The 14,442-nt window shown below is 38.4% G+C and overlaps 1 protein-coding gene across 9 annotated transcripts in view; it reads left to right on the top strand.

Moving 5' to 3' along the window:
- The window catches only part of ACOT9 (acyl-CoA thioesterase 9), a 31,641-nt gene extending 23,145 nt beyond the window's left edge, over positions 1-8,496 (top strand). For 7 of the 9 annotated variants that reach the window (XM_039362888.1, XM_039362879.1, XM_039362921.1 and 4 more), the window contains 4 exons: positions 1,297-1,382; positions 5,839-5,926; positions 7,142-7,292; positions 7,732-8,496. In XM_039362888.1, coding sequence (XP_039218822.1) covers positions 1,297-1,382; positions 5,839-5,926; positions 7,142-7,292; positions 7,732-7,781 — 375 coding nt within the window. In that variant the 3' untranslated portion in view covers positions 7,782-8,496. Of the gene's footprint in view, positions 1-1,296; positions 1,383-2,329; positions 2,456-5,275; positions 5,408-5,838; positions 5,927-7,141; positions 7,293-7,731 lie in introns of those variants that run through there. The other 2 variants (XR_005559065.1, XM_039362900.1) reach the window with 2 other exon arrangements.
- The last annotated feature ends 5,946 nt before the right edge of the window (positions 8,497-14,442 follow it).

Genomic DNA, 14,442 nt, shown 5'->3' with positions numbered 1-14,442 from the left:
GTTTGCAGGAAAGTGGACAAGCACTTTTTATAAAACATAATTACGTAGATTATATGCATCACTTCCTATATACTGCAACTTATTTGGAGCAAGCAGCATTTTTAAGCAATGGTTTTTGTGTCTTTGTATGTGTATCTTTAGCTCAGGGTTGATTCCTGGTGACTGCATGGACAAGACACTGCAGTTTTCTTGGCAAGGCTTCTTGGAAACAGTTTGCCATTTCCAGGGCTGGGAGTGACTGGCCCAAGGTCACCCAGCTGGTTTCACGCCTAAGACAGGACTAGAATTCACAGTCACCTAGTTTTTAACTGGGTGCTTTAACCACTATACCAAACTGGTCTTAAGCAATAACTTGCTTATTAGCAAAAAAAAAAAAAAAAAAAGCAAAGCAAAGCAAAGCACTTAAATCAGGCATAGTTACTGGGATTCATGCAAAGATAGCTCTATGGATCTTATCAGTGATTCTTCTCTCTTCCAGAACATAATTATGTACTTCATATGTTTCCACATTGGTTTTAGGAGAACTTTCTGGAAATTTGACTAAATAGCTTCTAGCTTGTTTTGTCTATATGCTCTGCTGATTTTGGGATTCTGCACAGAGTAATGACAAATATGTAATTCTTTTATAGCAAAAGTAGCATTTCAGTTGATAGATGGAATATCTCATCTTGTTTTATAATATACAACTGGTGACTAGGTTATTGTGGTTCTGTGTTTTCAGAGAGTCCATGATTCTGCACTTTGAACTTTTTCTTATGGAATATTCTAATAATACAAATTGCTCTTAATTTTAAAGAGATGAAGATGTATGCATGTAGGTGTACACTAAGTCAGGATTTTTCAGTCTGTGTCTTGGGATTTCTCTCTCTCTCTCTCTCTCTCTCTCTCTCTCTCTCTCTCTCTCTCTGTGTGTGTGTGTGTGTGTGTGTGTGTGTGTGTGTTGGTCATAATAGCTGTGGGGGAGGGTGTCACTTTTGTTTTTTTAAAAAAAACTTAATCTGTTTGCACAAAGAGAATGGGAATTCTGTCAGTCTTCCCTGGGCTTTGTCTGCACCCTGTGGACAATTTCAGTTTTATAAAGTTTAAAAATCCCTGTAACACGTACATTTTAATTATTAAAAGTAAGTGATATATTTATTTCTTGCCCAACTCTAGCCCCAATGAAATCATTAATGAATTTATTTATCATTTTAGGGAGTAAATGTATTACAGTAGAGGGTTTGATAACTCATGTCTTTAAAAATTTCTGTATAAATGCTCAAAATTTATTAGTCCTATGGGTATTTGTGAATATAGGAACGTAACATTTTCAACAGAATCTTTGGAGGCTTTCTCATGAGAAAAGCATATGAACTTGGATGGGCTACTGCCTACAGCTATGGGTAAGTATTAGGCTATGTCTCTCTTCCTGTCACTTGAAATATAACATTACTAGAACATTACGGAAGGGCAATGTCAATTTTCTTTCTCATCTAGCAGCTCTCTTAAAGTTCTCTTCTTCCTTTGCTTGGTCACTTTGCACAATCTGAGCAAGAAGCATAATGCACCTTAAATCAATGTAAACTAGTTATTAAATATTTTTCTAAGTCACGTCTCATCTTTTCTCATTCTGAAGCTGAATTGAACTGAATAAAAATGTACATTGTTTAAAATGTTACGAATAGTCCACAACTTACGATCACAATTGAGCCCAAAATTTCTCTTGCTGAGACATTTGTTAAGTGAGTTTTGCCCCATTTTACGACCTGTCTTGCCACAGTTGTCAAGTGAACTATTGCAGTGGTTAAGTTAATAACACCGTTGTTAAGTGAATCTGGCTTCCCCATTGACCTTGCTTGTCAGAAGGTCGCAAAAGGTGATCACATGACCTCGGGACACTACAACCATCATTGAACCAGTTGCCAAGCATCTGAATTTTGATCACGTGATCATGGGGATGCTGCAATGGTTGTAAGTGTGAAAAATGATCACAAGTCAGTTTTTTCAAGTCCTGTTGTAACTTGGAATGGTCACTAAATGAACTATTGTAAGTTGAGGACTACCTGTTGAAGCATACAATAAAAAATGAGGGAGCAGGATGGCGGGAAGATTGGAAGCAATAGCAGGAAAATATTGGGAAGATTGGGAAGAGGGCCACTGGGCATATGGGAATGGGAAAATGCTGAAACCATTGGGATAGGCAAGTTGGTGGGAAGATGCTGAAAAGAGGAATGGCTAGCAAAAATAGTAGTCATGGAAAGATTTTTGGAAGATTGGAACAGGGAGGGGGTGAAGAACCTTTTACTGCTTAATTAAATAACAGCCCTGCTGTGAATGATTTTTTCTACAGCATTCCAGCACTGGATGCAGATATATTTGTCCTAATTTTATATGTACTAATATGCTCCTGGGGAGGAAAGCTATGGCAAATCTAGACAGCATACTAAAAAGCAGAGACATCATCCTGCCAACAAAAGTACGTATAGTCAAGGCCATGATTTTCCGAGTTGCAACGTATGGCTGTGAAAGTTGGACCATAAGGAAGGCTGAGCGCCAAAGAATTGAGGCCGTTGAACTATGGTGCCGGAGAAAACTCCTGCGAGTCCCCTGGACTGCAAGGCAATCAAACCAGTCAGTCCTAGACGAGATCAACCCCGACTGCTCCTTAGAAGGCCAGATCCTGAAGTTGAAACTCAAATACTTTGGCCACCTAATGAGAAGGAAGGACTCACTGGAGAAGGGCCTAATGCTAGGAAAGATTGAGGGCAATAGAAGAATGGGATGACAGAGAATGAGGTGGCTGGATAGAGTCACTGAAGCAGTAGGTGTGAGCTTAAATGGACTCCAGAAGATGGTAGAGGACAGGAATGCCTGGAGCAATGTTGTCCATGGGGTTGCGATGGATCGGACATGACTTTGCAACTAACAACAACAATATACAAAGCATAAACTTTGGTAGTGAGGGAAAATTAAGATCAATCAATCAGAATAGAGTTGGAAGGGACCTTGGAGGACTTCTAGTCCAACCCCCTGCTCAAGCAGGAGACCCTATACCATTTCAGATAGGTGGCTGTCCAGTCTCTTCTTAAAAACCTCCAGTGATGAAGCACCCACAACTTCTGATGGCAAGCTATTCCACTGGTTAACTGTCCTCACTGTTAGGAAGTTTCTCCTTAATTCCAGGTTGCTTCTCTCCTTTATTAGTTTCCATCCATTGTTTCTTGTCCTGCCCTCTGATGCTTTGGAAAATAACTTGACCCCCCCCCCTCTTTGTGATAACCTCTCAAATATTGGAATACTATCATGTCCCCTCTAGTCCTTCTTTTTCCTAGGCTAGCCAAATCTAAATCCTGCAACCGTTCTTCTTATGTTTTAGTCTCCAGACCTTTAATCATTTTAGTTGCCCTTCTTTGCACTTTTTCCTTTTTTGTAATGTGATGACCAAAACTGGATGTAGTATTCTAGGTGTGGCCTTACTAAGGCTTTATAAAGCGGTACTAATACTTCACGTGATTTTAATTCTATGCGTGTTTATACAACCCAGGATTGTATTAGCTTTTTTGGCTGCTACCACACACTGCTGGCTCATATTTAAGTGATCATCCACTAAGTCTCTCACAGAAAACTGTTTTTGAGCAGATGCATAGGAAAATAAGCCAACACTGTATTAAATTATATTAACTACCATGCCTTTTTGCTTTTCATTTTCACCAAAACCATTTAATTTTAAGTCACTATCTGATTATACAATTGTAAATGTATTGCCTGATATAATGTTTTCACATATTTTAGGTTGGCCCAGTGCAGTTAAGATTAATTTATCAATATTAATTAAATGCTGTGTCAGATGACAGTGAATATGGATGTAACTTCAGAATGCAGAAACTGAGATTTTATTCATCTGTTACCCCTGTGTGGCAGAAATCAGTTTGTTGAGATAACAACATCAATTCTTTCCATCTCATTCTGAATGGGATACAGACGTACGACCACTGAACCCAAAATTTCCATTGCTAAGCAAGACTGTTATTGCGGGTTTTACCCCATTTTCTTGCTACAGTGAATCACTGCAGTTGTTAAGTTAGTAACACGGTTGTTAAGTAAATCTGGCTTCCCTATTGACTTTGCTTGTCAGAAGGTTGTAAAAGGTGGTCACATGACCCCATGACACTGCAACCATCATAAATATAAACCAGTTGCCAAGTATCCAAATTTTGATCACACGTCCATGGGGATGCTACAATGATCATGTGAAAAACGGACATAAATCATTTTTTTTTCAATGCTGTTGTAACTTTGAATGGTCACTTAATGAATGGTTGTAAGTTGAAGAATGCCTGTATTGGGTTCACTGAGCAGTTGGTATTACCGATTCAAGATTGTAGCAGCTGTAAGAAACAGTATTTCCTTAATAAATAGACATGTATCATTGCATACCGTATATGCCGGCGTATAAGACGACTTCCGGAAGTGCTAAACTCGGCGCCAAAGACGGGGGTTGTCTTATACGCAAGAAATACTGGTAGTTTCCGGCGTATAAGACAACGTTCTAGGAAGGCGACCCGGCAATAAAGACGGGGGTCGTCTTATACACCAGGTCGCCTAATACGCCGGAATATACGGTAAATTTCATAAATTCAAGTCAATAGCTATTGATGATGTTATTAGACAGCATGAAAGGAATAAGTATCACCAGTGCAGAGAAGAGAGGGAGAAGAAGGTGAAGAGTTTACTGCTAGCTATAGGGAGTTGCAGTAGAGAAAAGACAGGAGAAAGGTTAATTTGCAGAACCTGTGGCTATCCCAAGTGGGCCTTCATCAAATCTCAAAAAAGACCTAGCAGGAATTCGTCCATAACAGACCAAGAAGAAAACAATAAATGAAGCAACATAGTCATTCCATACGTTGCAGGAATATCGGAAAAGCTCAGGAGGATCTTCAGCCAACAAAACATATGTGCACACTTCAAAGCCAAGAATACACTAGGGCAGAAGCTTGTCCACTCTAAGGATAAAACACCCAGACACAAACTGAGCAACGTGGTATATGCAGTACAATGCAGTGAGCCATGTGCAGATCTGTACATTGGGGAAATGAAACCACCTCATAAATGTATGGCACATCATAGGAGATCAAACACATTTTAGTTTGAGTGTATGTTATCTGACAAAGTTGCAAAGATCTTGTGCTCCCTGGAGGCATTCTTTTTTTAGGTATACCCTTTAGCACTTGTTCAAAGGAAATCATTAAGATCATATTTGATGTTATCAGTTATGTATTATTATATTCAAATGTAGGGATATATGTTCTTGGCACTGGTGGAGAGGAAAACAAATGCAGTATAAGTCATATCATTTTTATTTGAAGACCATGTTACATTTGAATGGCTGTGGAATACCACATAATAGTTCACCCTGTTCTTAACAAATGTGAGTTGTTATTTTTACTTGTAGTTATTTTCTAGTAATAGCTTATGAACTGTAAAATCAACTCCTTGAATGCTTAAGTTGATTTTAGCTTAATGCAATAATAAAGTCTCTATACTTGCTAGTGTGAGTATAGTATACTACAATAGCCAGTTATGAATATGAGTTTGTTAGAATTTGTGCAGTAATCAAAAGGATTCTTTAAGATTTTTTTTTCTGGATTGTCACGTACACCTGAAAATCTATATTCCAATGAGTTTGCAAAATATGCAAAATTAGCTTTGTTTGATATACTAATATTTTATATCATTTATTAACAAATTTCAGGATCATAAGACGTTTCTAACATGGAATATAATTTAAAGTATAAAACAATCCATATCCATCTTTTAAAAGTACATGTATGTGTAAATATGCATTTTTTCTTACACCAGAAACTCCAGACCTTATGTGGTAGCTGTAGATGATATTATGTTTCAAAAACCAGTTGAAATTGGATCCTTACTATTACTTTCTTCCCAGGTAATAGACTAAACATATTAATAGATCAAACTAATTTAAAATGTTAGGATTACTCCACCTTTGAACATTAAGGTTGGATAAATATTGATCTTTTTAAAATATGGGTAGTCCTTGACTTAAAATGGGAATTGGGGCTGAAATGTCCATCGCTAAGTGATGTGGTTGTAAAGTGTGACTGCTTTGCTAGCAATCTCTGCAATCATGGTTGCAGTCGTTAACTAATATGCACATAATTGTTAGGCAAGGTAACTAACTTCCTGCTGGCTTTCCATAACCAAAGTCAATGGGGAAGCCAGCAGGAAGTTGCAAATCCCAGGCTGGCTGGCAGGTAAATGATTGGGAGGTTGGGGAGGGAACAAGGGAGTATGCAGAATTATGGAAGAGGGTGTATGAGGGTGCAGGGTATGTGCAAATGGCTGGCACAATACAAGCACAAAGGTGCTGGCAGATAGTATATGGGTGGGAAAGAATTCCCCAGTGACTTGCAACCTTCCCTGTGACATATTTCCGACAGATGAAACTGTTCAAAAGAACTTCGAGGCATTGTTTTAGCTTAAAGAATTTTTTATTCGAGAAACAAAGTATTGGCACTACATAGTTAAAGCCAAAAAATGAATTCCCCTCCCCTGGGCACAAAGTAGCAAAGCACAATTCCCTCCTTCAATTAATAATCATAAATCACATTCCCCAATTAGCTTGAAGCGCGGGCTTTCTTCCCAGCTCTCCAGTCCGCCAAATCTTTATCAACTCTGGGCGCAATAATCTTGGATTCCCATGATTGAGTTATTATTGTTATGACTAACTGGTCTCTCATCCACATCCCCCCTTCCCAGCATCAACTAACTCTAAAAGCGAAAGAGTAAAATGGCTGCATTTCCATCTATTGTCAAAGCAAGAACATCTGATGTTAGCAGCATTGACACCCTGATGGCTTCTCCATTGACTTGCAGATGGCAGTTATGTAATAGCAAGCTTGGCAACCAGTTGGAGGTGTGAACTAGTTGCCAAGTATCTAGATTGTGATCACATGACCAGTGGGACGCTGGGATGGGTGGAACTTCAATGGCCAGTTGTAACCAATCCTAATAACTTTGAACCATTGCTGAACAAATTGTTGTAGATGAGGACTACCTATAATAAAATGTCCTGCATATTTTATTAGTTTTTAATATCTATATCTGATAATCAGTTGATCCTAATTTTTAATTTTGAAAGGTATGTTATACTGAAAAAAATAACATCCAGGTTCGGGTGCACAGTGAAGTTTATGATCCAGACACCAGGGTCCACCATACAACCAATGTCTTCCATTTCACATTTATGATAGAGAGGGAAATACCAGATGTTGTTCCCAAGACATATGGTGGTGAGTAATCATTTCAATATCTCACTGTCTTATGTCAATAAAAAAATAATTTGTAATGAATTCTAACATAGTTTAAAAGTAGGATCTTTAGAAATATGAGCTTGCTTGTTTTTTCTCTCTCTCATAGCTTCATTTATCTGGTGCTATGGCATACTAATCTATGCCATCAGTTTTCAGATTACTTTCAGTATTTCATCTGTACCTATTAATATTGATCTTCAGTTTTTTCAGTTTGTATTATACAAATTATCTTAAATTAAAGAACTGATTAAGCATTCTTATGATGATGAAAACACAAACACTGGTTTTATCTCTCTGGAAAAAGCAGGCTTAAAAAAATTAGGAAAATTAATATGTAAAGAAAATGGTGAAAAATAAAAAAGCCTGGAGCATCCAATTGATCATGTAATGAAACTTGACATTTTTGCTTTTCTTTCAGAATCTATGTTGTATTTGGATGGAAAACGGCACTTTGAAAACACAGCATAGGATCAGCACAGAATTACAGCTTTGGATGGCCTTGGAAACTTCAACTATAGTGGTTATCAGAAAGAACAAAAGTATTTTAACTCCAAAAACTTCAAAAACAGTACAGAAATATTATAAAACATTTTAGATTTCTAATCAGGTATTTTTGTTACTATTTATACAAATATTTTAATATTCTCATTGCATATATTCTTCATATGTTTAAGCATAAAACAAATATAGAATATCTTGCTGAGGATCCAATTATGATTGGGATGGATAAAATATTGTGTAAATAAATAATCAGTAGCAATAAAAAAAAAGCTACGTTTGAGTAGGAAGTATAGAAAATAGTATGGAATAATGCTCCTGAATATCTTTTATATCTTTTAAAAACTTGTACATTATTTAAACTCATATGCAGCATATAGTGGGGACACTATATTGGGCCAATTAAGACATTTCCCCCCTTTCCCTTTGGATTCATACAAAATCTCATTGTGCTGATTGGTAGTTGTTTTTTTTTGTTTTTTTTTATTAGAAAGTTTTGGTAAGCTTGGTTCTTTCTATTTGTACAATCTCCCTGTCCTGTCCTGGTACTGATAGTAAAATGTGATCCTTATATAAAGTGCTGATTTCTTACTAAGACAAATCAGAAACTGAAAATAGTGCTGTTTTCATAATAATAAACTATGACCAACTCCTGCGGCCACAGGAAGGTTTTTGGATTAATAAATGTCTCATGAATCTTGTTTTTACTGCACTCCTAGGAGATACTGAAAATTATGGACAAATGTATATACATACATATATATATATGTTAACCAAATAAGAAAGAAAAAACGAACACCAGGATATAATAAACCAGACTGTTTAATATAAACAAGCCTGTGGTTAAAAAGAGTCACTAAGCTTTCGTCAGGCCAAACTGCTGACATCAGAGTTGGAGTAAAAGACCAGGAAGGCAGCTCATATAACCACCTGCCTCTGCGCCCAGCTCCTTGAGCGCGTCATCGGCCCGTTGATTGTATTAATCCGTACCGCACAGAGTACGCATCAGGCAAACTGTCCTTGGGTCCGCTAGTTGTTTTACGATCCTCAAGTGCTCTTTTAGAGCGTGTGCAAGCACTTGGAGGGGGCTGTCAACCTGTTCCTGCACCCAGTCTCCCTCCCTCCCAGGGCCATTATCCTCCCCCACCCCCAAGGCCGTTATCATCTCACCCATAATTCCTCCGCCCCAGTCCTGCAAAAAGCAGCTGTTCTGGCATTTCTGCTCTTTGTCTTCCCCCTCCCTCCCCCTCCTTCCAGATCGCCTCTGCGCATCCGTCCCCGGCTTAGGGCCGTTTGGGCCATCATCTCGGTCCATCGGAGTCGTGGTCACCTTGCCTGTAGAGCCATCGTCCCAATTATGCAAGATGCTGTCCCATTGTTTGTTAATTCTGCTTCTTAGATTTTTCATGTTTCCTTGAATAATTTTAGAAAGGATTCTGATTTATATCTAAAACCAAAACATGTTAATTAGTGGATTTTATGACAAGACTGTAATATCTTTTGTCTGAATCAATATATTGATCAATCTAGGCCATAACCTCAAGTTCAGTGCAATGCTGTGTCTTCATGAGTTGAAAGCTCCAATTAATGCAGAATGCAATGATCTATTTCTTGACTAAATGAGATCATAATAATAGTAATACATACAGTAGATCAATGGCAGACTCAAAATTATCTGTTATGAAAAGGTCCAAATGTTAGCTTTGGCATTTAAAAATTTAGATAGCTAGGAATTAAAATAATTTAGAAACCATATTCTGTCTATTTTTCTTTTAGTTATATTTTAAGGTCATGAAAAATGCTTCTTGATTGCACAATCATAAAAAGTATTTATGCTAAGTTCAAAATAATATTGGCCACAACTATGGAAATTTTCAAGTGTCAATTCTCTTATAAAAACCACTATGAAGATTTTGATAAGCATGTGGCATATCAAGTATAGGGATCCACTATATGGGATCCACAACATTATTTCCCAAAATTTCTACAAAACTAGTTGGGGCAGTTTTTTAGAAGCTGGGATCAAGAGATTACTCTTAAGTGAAAGTGTCAGAGACAGAACTGATCATAAGTAAAAAGGCAACAATTCTACTGCAAACAGGTGCATCTGTGCAATTTATATGGTGGTTTATTATTCACAAGAAATTATTGCTCTTTCAGGTTCTCTTAAATACTTGGTTTCTTTAGAAGCATTTCCTTGCAATATCCCACACATGATATTTGTTAAGATTTTTGCTTTTATTACAAGTTATTTCATCAGGACTTTCTAGTTAAAGCTTGCTTTCAGAAACCACGGCTGGGAAAATAAAAGTGATCTTGCACATTGTTGTTGTTGTTAATTGTGAAGTCGTGTCTGACCCATCGCGACCCCATGGACAACGTTCCTCCAGGCATTCCTGTCCTCTACCATCTTCTGGAGTCCATTTAAGTTCACACCCACTGCTTCAGTGACTCCATCCAGCCATCTCATTCTCTGTCGTCCCCTTCTTCTATTGCCCTCAATCTTTCCCAGCATTAGGCCCTTCTCCAGTGAGTCCTTCCTTCTCATTAGGTGGCCAAAGTATTTGAGTTTCAACTTCAGGATCTGGCCTTCTAAAGAGCAGTCGGGGTTGATCTCATCTAGGACTGACCAGTTTGAACGCCTTGCAGTCCTAGCACCATAGTTCAAAGGCCTCAATTCTTTGGCGCTCAGCCTTTCTTATGGTCCAACTTTCACAGCCATACATTGCAACTGGGAAAACCATGGCCTGGACTATACGCACTTTTGTTGGCAGGGTGATGTCTCTGCTTTTTAGTATGCTGTCTAGATTTGCCATAGCTTTCCTCCCCAGGAGCAAGCGTCTTTTAATTTCTTGGCTGCAGTCCCCATCTGAGGTGATCTTGGAGCCCAGAAAAATAAAATCTGTCACTACCTCCATTTCTTCCCCATCTATTTGCCAGGAATTGAGAGGGCCAGATGCCATGATTTTGGTTTTCTTAATGTTGAGTTTCAAGCCAACTTTTGCACTTTCCTTCTTTACCTGCATAAAGAGGCTCTTTAGTTCCTCTTCACTTTCTGCCATTAGAGTGGTATCATCTGCATATCTTAGGTTGTTGATATTTCTCCCGGCAATCTTAATTCCAACTTTTGATTCATCTAGCCCTGCCTTTCTCATGATGTACTTTGCATATAAGTTAAATAGACAGGGCGACAGTATACAGCCTTGCTGGACTCCTTTTCCAATTTTGAACCAATCAGTGGTTCCGTGTCCAGTTCTCACTGTTGCTTCTTGACCCACATATAGGTTTCTCAAGAGACAAATGAGATGGTCTGGTACTCACATCTCTTTAAGAACTTGCCACAATTTGTTGTGATCCACACAATCAAAGGCTTTTGCATAGTCAATGAAGCAGAAGTAGATGTTTTTCTGGAACTCTCTAGCTTTCTCCATGATCCAGCGTATGTTGGCGATTTGATCTCTAGTTCCTCTGCCTCTTCGAAATCCTGCCTGTACTTCTGGTAGTTTTCGATCCACATACTGCTGGAATCTAGCTGGTAGGATTTTAAGCATAACTTTACTAGCATGTGAAATGAGAGCAATGGTGTGATAGTTTGAACATTCTTTGGCATTGCCTTTCTTTGGAATTGGAATGTAAACTGACCTTTTCCAATCCTGTAGCCACTGTTGAGTTTTCCAAATTTGCTGGCAAATTGAGTGTAGCACTTTTACTGCATCATCTTTTAAGATTTTGAATAACTCAGCTGGAATACTGTCACCTCCACTAGCTTTGTTGTTGCTCAGGTTTTCTAAGGCCCATTTCACTTCACATTCTAGGATGTCTGGTTCGAGGTCAGTGACCATCTCATTGTGGTTATCTGGGACGTTAAGCTCATTCTTGTATAGTTCTTCTGTATAGTTTTGCCATCTTTTCTTAATCTCTTCTGCCTCTGTTAGGTCCCTGCCATTTTGGTCCTTTATCATGCCCATCTTTGCATGAAACGTTCCCTTTATATCTCCAATTTTCTTGAAGAGATCTCTGGTCCTCCCTATTCTGTTGTTTTCTTCTATTTCTTTGCACTGTTCATTTAAGAAGGCATTCTTATCTCTTCTAGCTACTCTCTGGAATTCTGCATTCAATTGGGTGTATCTTTCTCTTTCTCCTTTGCCTTTCGCTTCCCTTCTTTCCTCAGCTATTTGCAAAGCTTCCTCAGACAGCCATTTTGCTTTCTTGCATTTCTTTTTCTTTGGGATGGTTTTAGTTGCTACCTCTTGTACAATGTTGCGAACTTCCATCCATAGTTCTTCAGGCACTCTGTCTATCAGATCTAATTCCTTAAATCTATTTGTCACCTCTACTGTATATTCATCAGGAATATGATTTAGTTCATACCTGAGTGGCCTAGTGCTTTTCCCTACTTTTTTCAATTTAAGCCTAAATTTTGCAACGAGAAGCTCATGATCTGAGCCACAGTCAGCTCCTGGTCTTGTTTTTACTGACTGTATAGCGCTTCTCCATCTTTGGCTGCAGAGCACATAGTCGATCTGATTTTTATGTTGACCGTCTGGTGATGTCCATGTGTAGAGCCGTCTCTTGTGTTGTTGGAAAAGAGTGTTTGTTATGACCATCGTATTCTCTTGACAAAATTCTATCAGCCTGTGCCCTGCTTCATTTTGTACTCCAAGGCCAAACTTGCCTGTTATTCCGGTTATCTTTTGGCTTCCTACCTTAGCATTCCAATCCCCCATGATGATAAGGACATCATTTTTTGGTGTTAATTCTATAAGGTGCTGTAGGGCTTCATAGAACCGGTCAATTTCATCCTCTTCAGCACCAGTGGTTGGGGCATAGATTTGGACTATTGTGATATTGAATGGTTTGCCTTGGATTCGAATTGAGATCATTCTGTCATTTTGGGGATTGTATCCCAGTATTGCTTTTCCTATTCTTTTATTGACTATGAAGGCTACTCCATTTCTTCTGAGGGATTCTTGCCCACAGTAGTATACCTGATGGTCATCTGAGTTAAATTCACCCATTCCTGTCCATTTTAGTTCGCTGATTCCTAAGATGTCGATGTTCAGTCTTGTCATCTCTTTTTTGACTATGTCTAGCTTGCCTTGATTCATGGATCTTACATTCCAGGTTCCTATGGAGAAAAAATCTTTACAGCATCGGACTTTCCTTTCACCACCAGATATATCCACAGCTGAGCGTCCTTTCGGCTTTGGCCCAGTCGCTTCATTCTTTCTGGTGCTACTAGTACTAGCCCTCTGCTCTTCCCCAGTAGCATATTGGACACCTTCCGACCTGAGGGGCTCATCTTCCAGCGTCATATCTTTTTTCCTTTTAGTACTGTCCATGGGGTTTTCATGGCAAAGATATTGGAGTGGTTTGCCATTTCCTTCTCCAGTGGATCACATTTTGTCAGAACTCTCTGCTATGACCTGTCTGTCTTGGGTGGCCCTGCACGGCATATCTTATAGCTTCATTGAGTTGCACAAGCCCCTGCGCCACAACAAGGCAGTAATCCATAAAGGGGTCTTGCACATTAGAACATTGCTATTGAATATTCTGTATCTTCATAATAAGCTAATAAATATATAACAATCAAATACACCTTTGCTGAGAAAACTATTTGCCATTCATCTCCATTTTTATTCTGTAATTGTTTGAATTAATTTCATTTATTAATGGTAGTTATTGATAATTAGCATCATTATGCTAATAGTGAAACTTTATTGTTTGGGATATTTAATTTAGCTATTGCATTCTCTAAACCAATGATTCTCAACCTTTCTAATGCCGTGACCCCATAATACAGTTGCCCATGTTGTGGTGACCCCCAAGTGGGTGTGGCCACCAATAAGAGGGAGTAGGACAGCTAGGGAAAAGGGAAAAAATGGCGGACAGCATGGTTTGGTGACCCCCGTGAAATGGTCATTCGACCCCAAATGGGGTCCCAACCCACAGGTTGAGAACCACTGCTCTAAACCAAGAGAGCAACTTCCCCTGCTGGAAAATCAGCATAATCATAATCCTTATGAAATGATTAATTGAAATTTAAATTTGGCATTGCCCAGAAAATCATTTGGAAATAACTCAATAGCTCAAATTACCAAGGGCCACCTAAATAATCTATATGAGATGTATATGGTTTCCAACTGAATACTTATTTTCTGCTCACTAATGCCTTAAACATTTTCAAAATTCTCAAAACAGTAAGATCCCTAAAAGTACTCAAATTATCTTAACTCAAATATTCAAATAAATTTTCAGAACAATGAGAAGCACTAGTTATAAAATAGTGAAAATCTGAATTACATATTCTATAATCCAGTGGAAGCTTTTAAAAATGTATCATTCTACTAAATTTGGGATATTTACTCCTTAAGTAAAATTGAAAAGCTTTTGTTGGGAGTGGCAAGCCTGGATTATACTGGGTGCTATAGACATCTGCCTGTCCATTACAGATGTCTACAACAACACAACTGCATTGCCTTTTTCATTAGTCAGGAACGCTATGCTTGTGCAGACTTTATTGCTGCTGATACTTGCACTCCATATGAGTCTTTATAGCAGCCAATATCACTACAGTACATTGTCAAAGGGAATTATTCAGTCTACATAAATTGAGAGGCTGAAAGGGATT

This window comes from Crotalus tigris, unplaced genomic scaffold (genome assembly GCF_016545835.1).
Source record: "Crotalus tigris isolate CLP2741 ecotype Arizona unplaced genomic scaffold, ASM1654583v1 scf7180000017589.2436309, whole genome shotgun sequence".
NCBI lineage: Eukaryota > Metazoa > Chordata > Lepidosauria > Squamata > Viperidae > Crotalus > Crotalus tigris.
The sequence above is the reverse complement of the archived record's forward strand: the minus strand, read 5'-3'. Positions and strand labels throughout refer to the sequence as shown.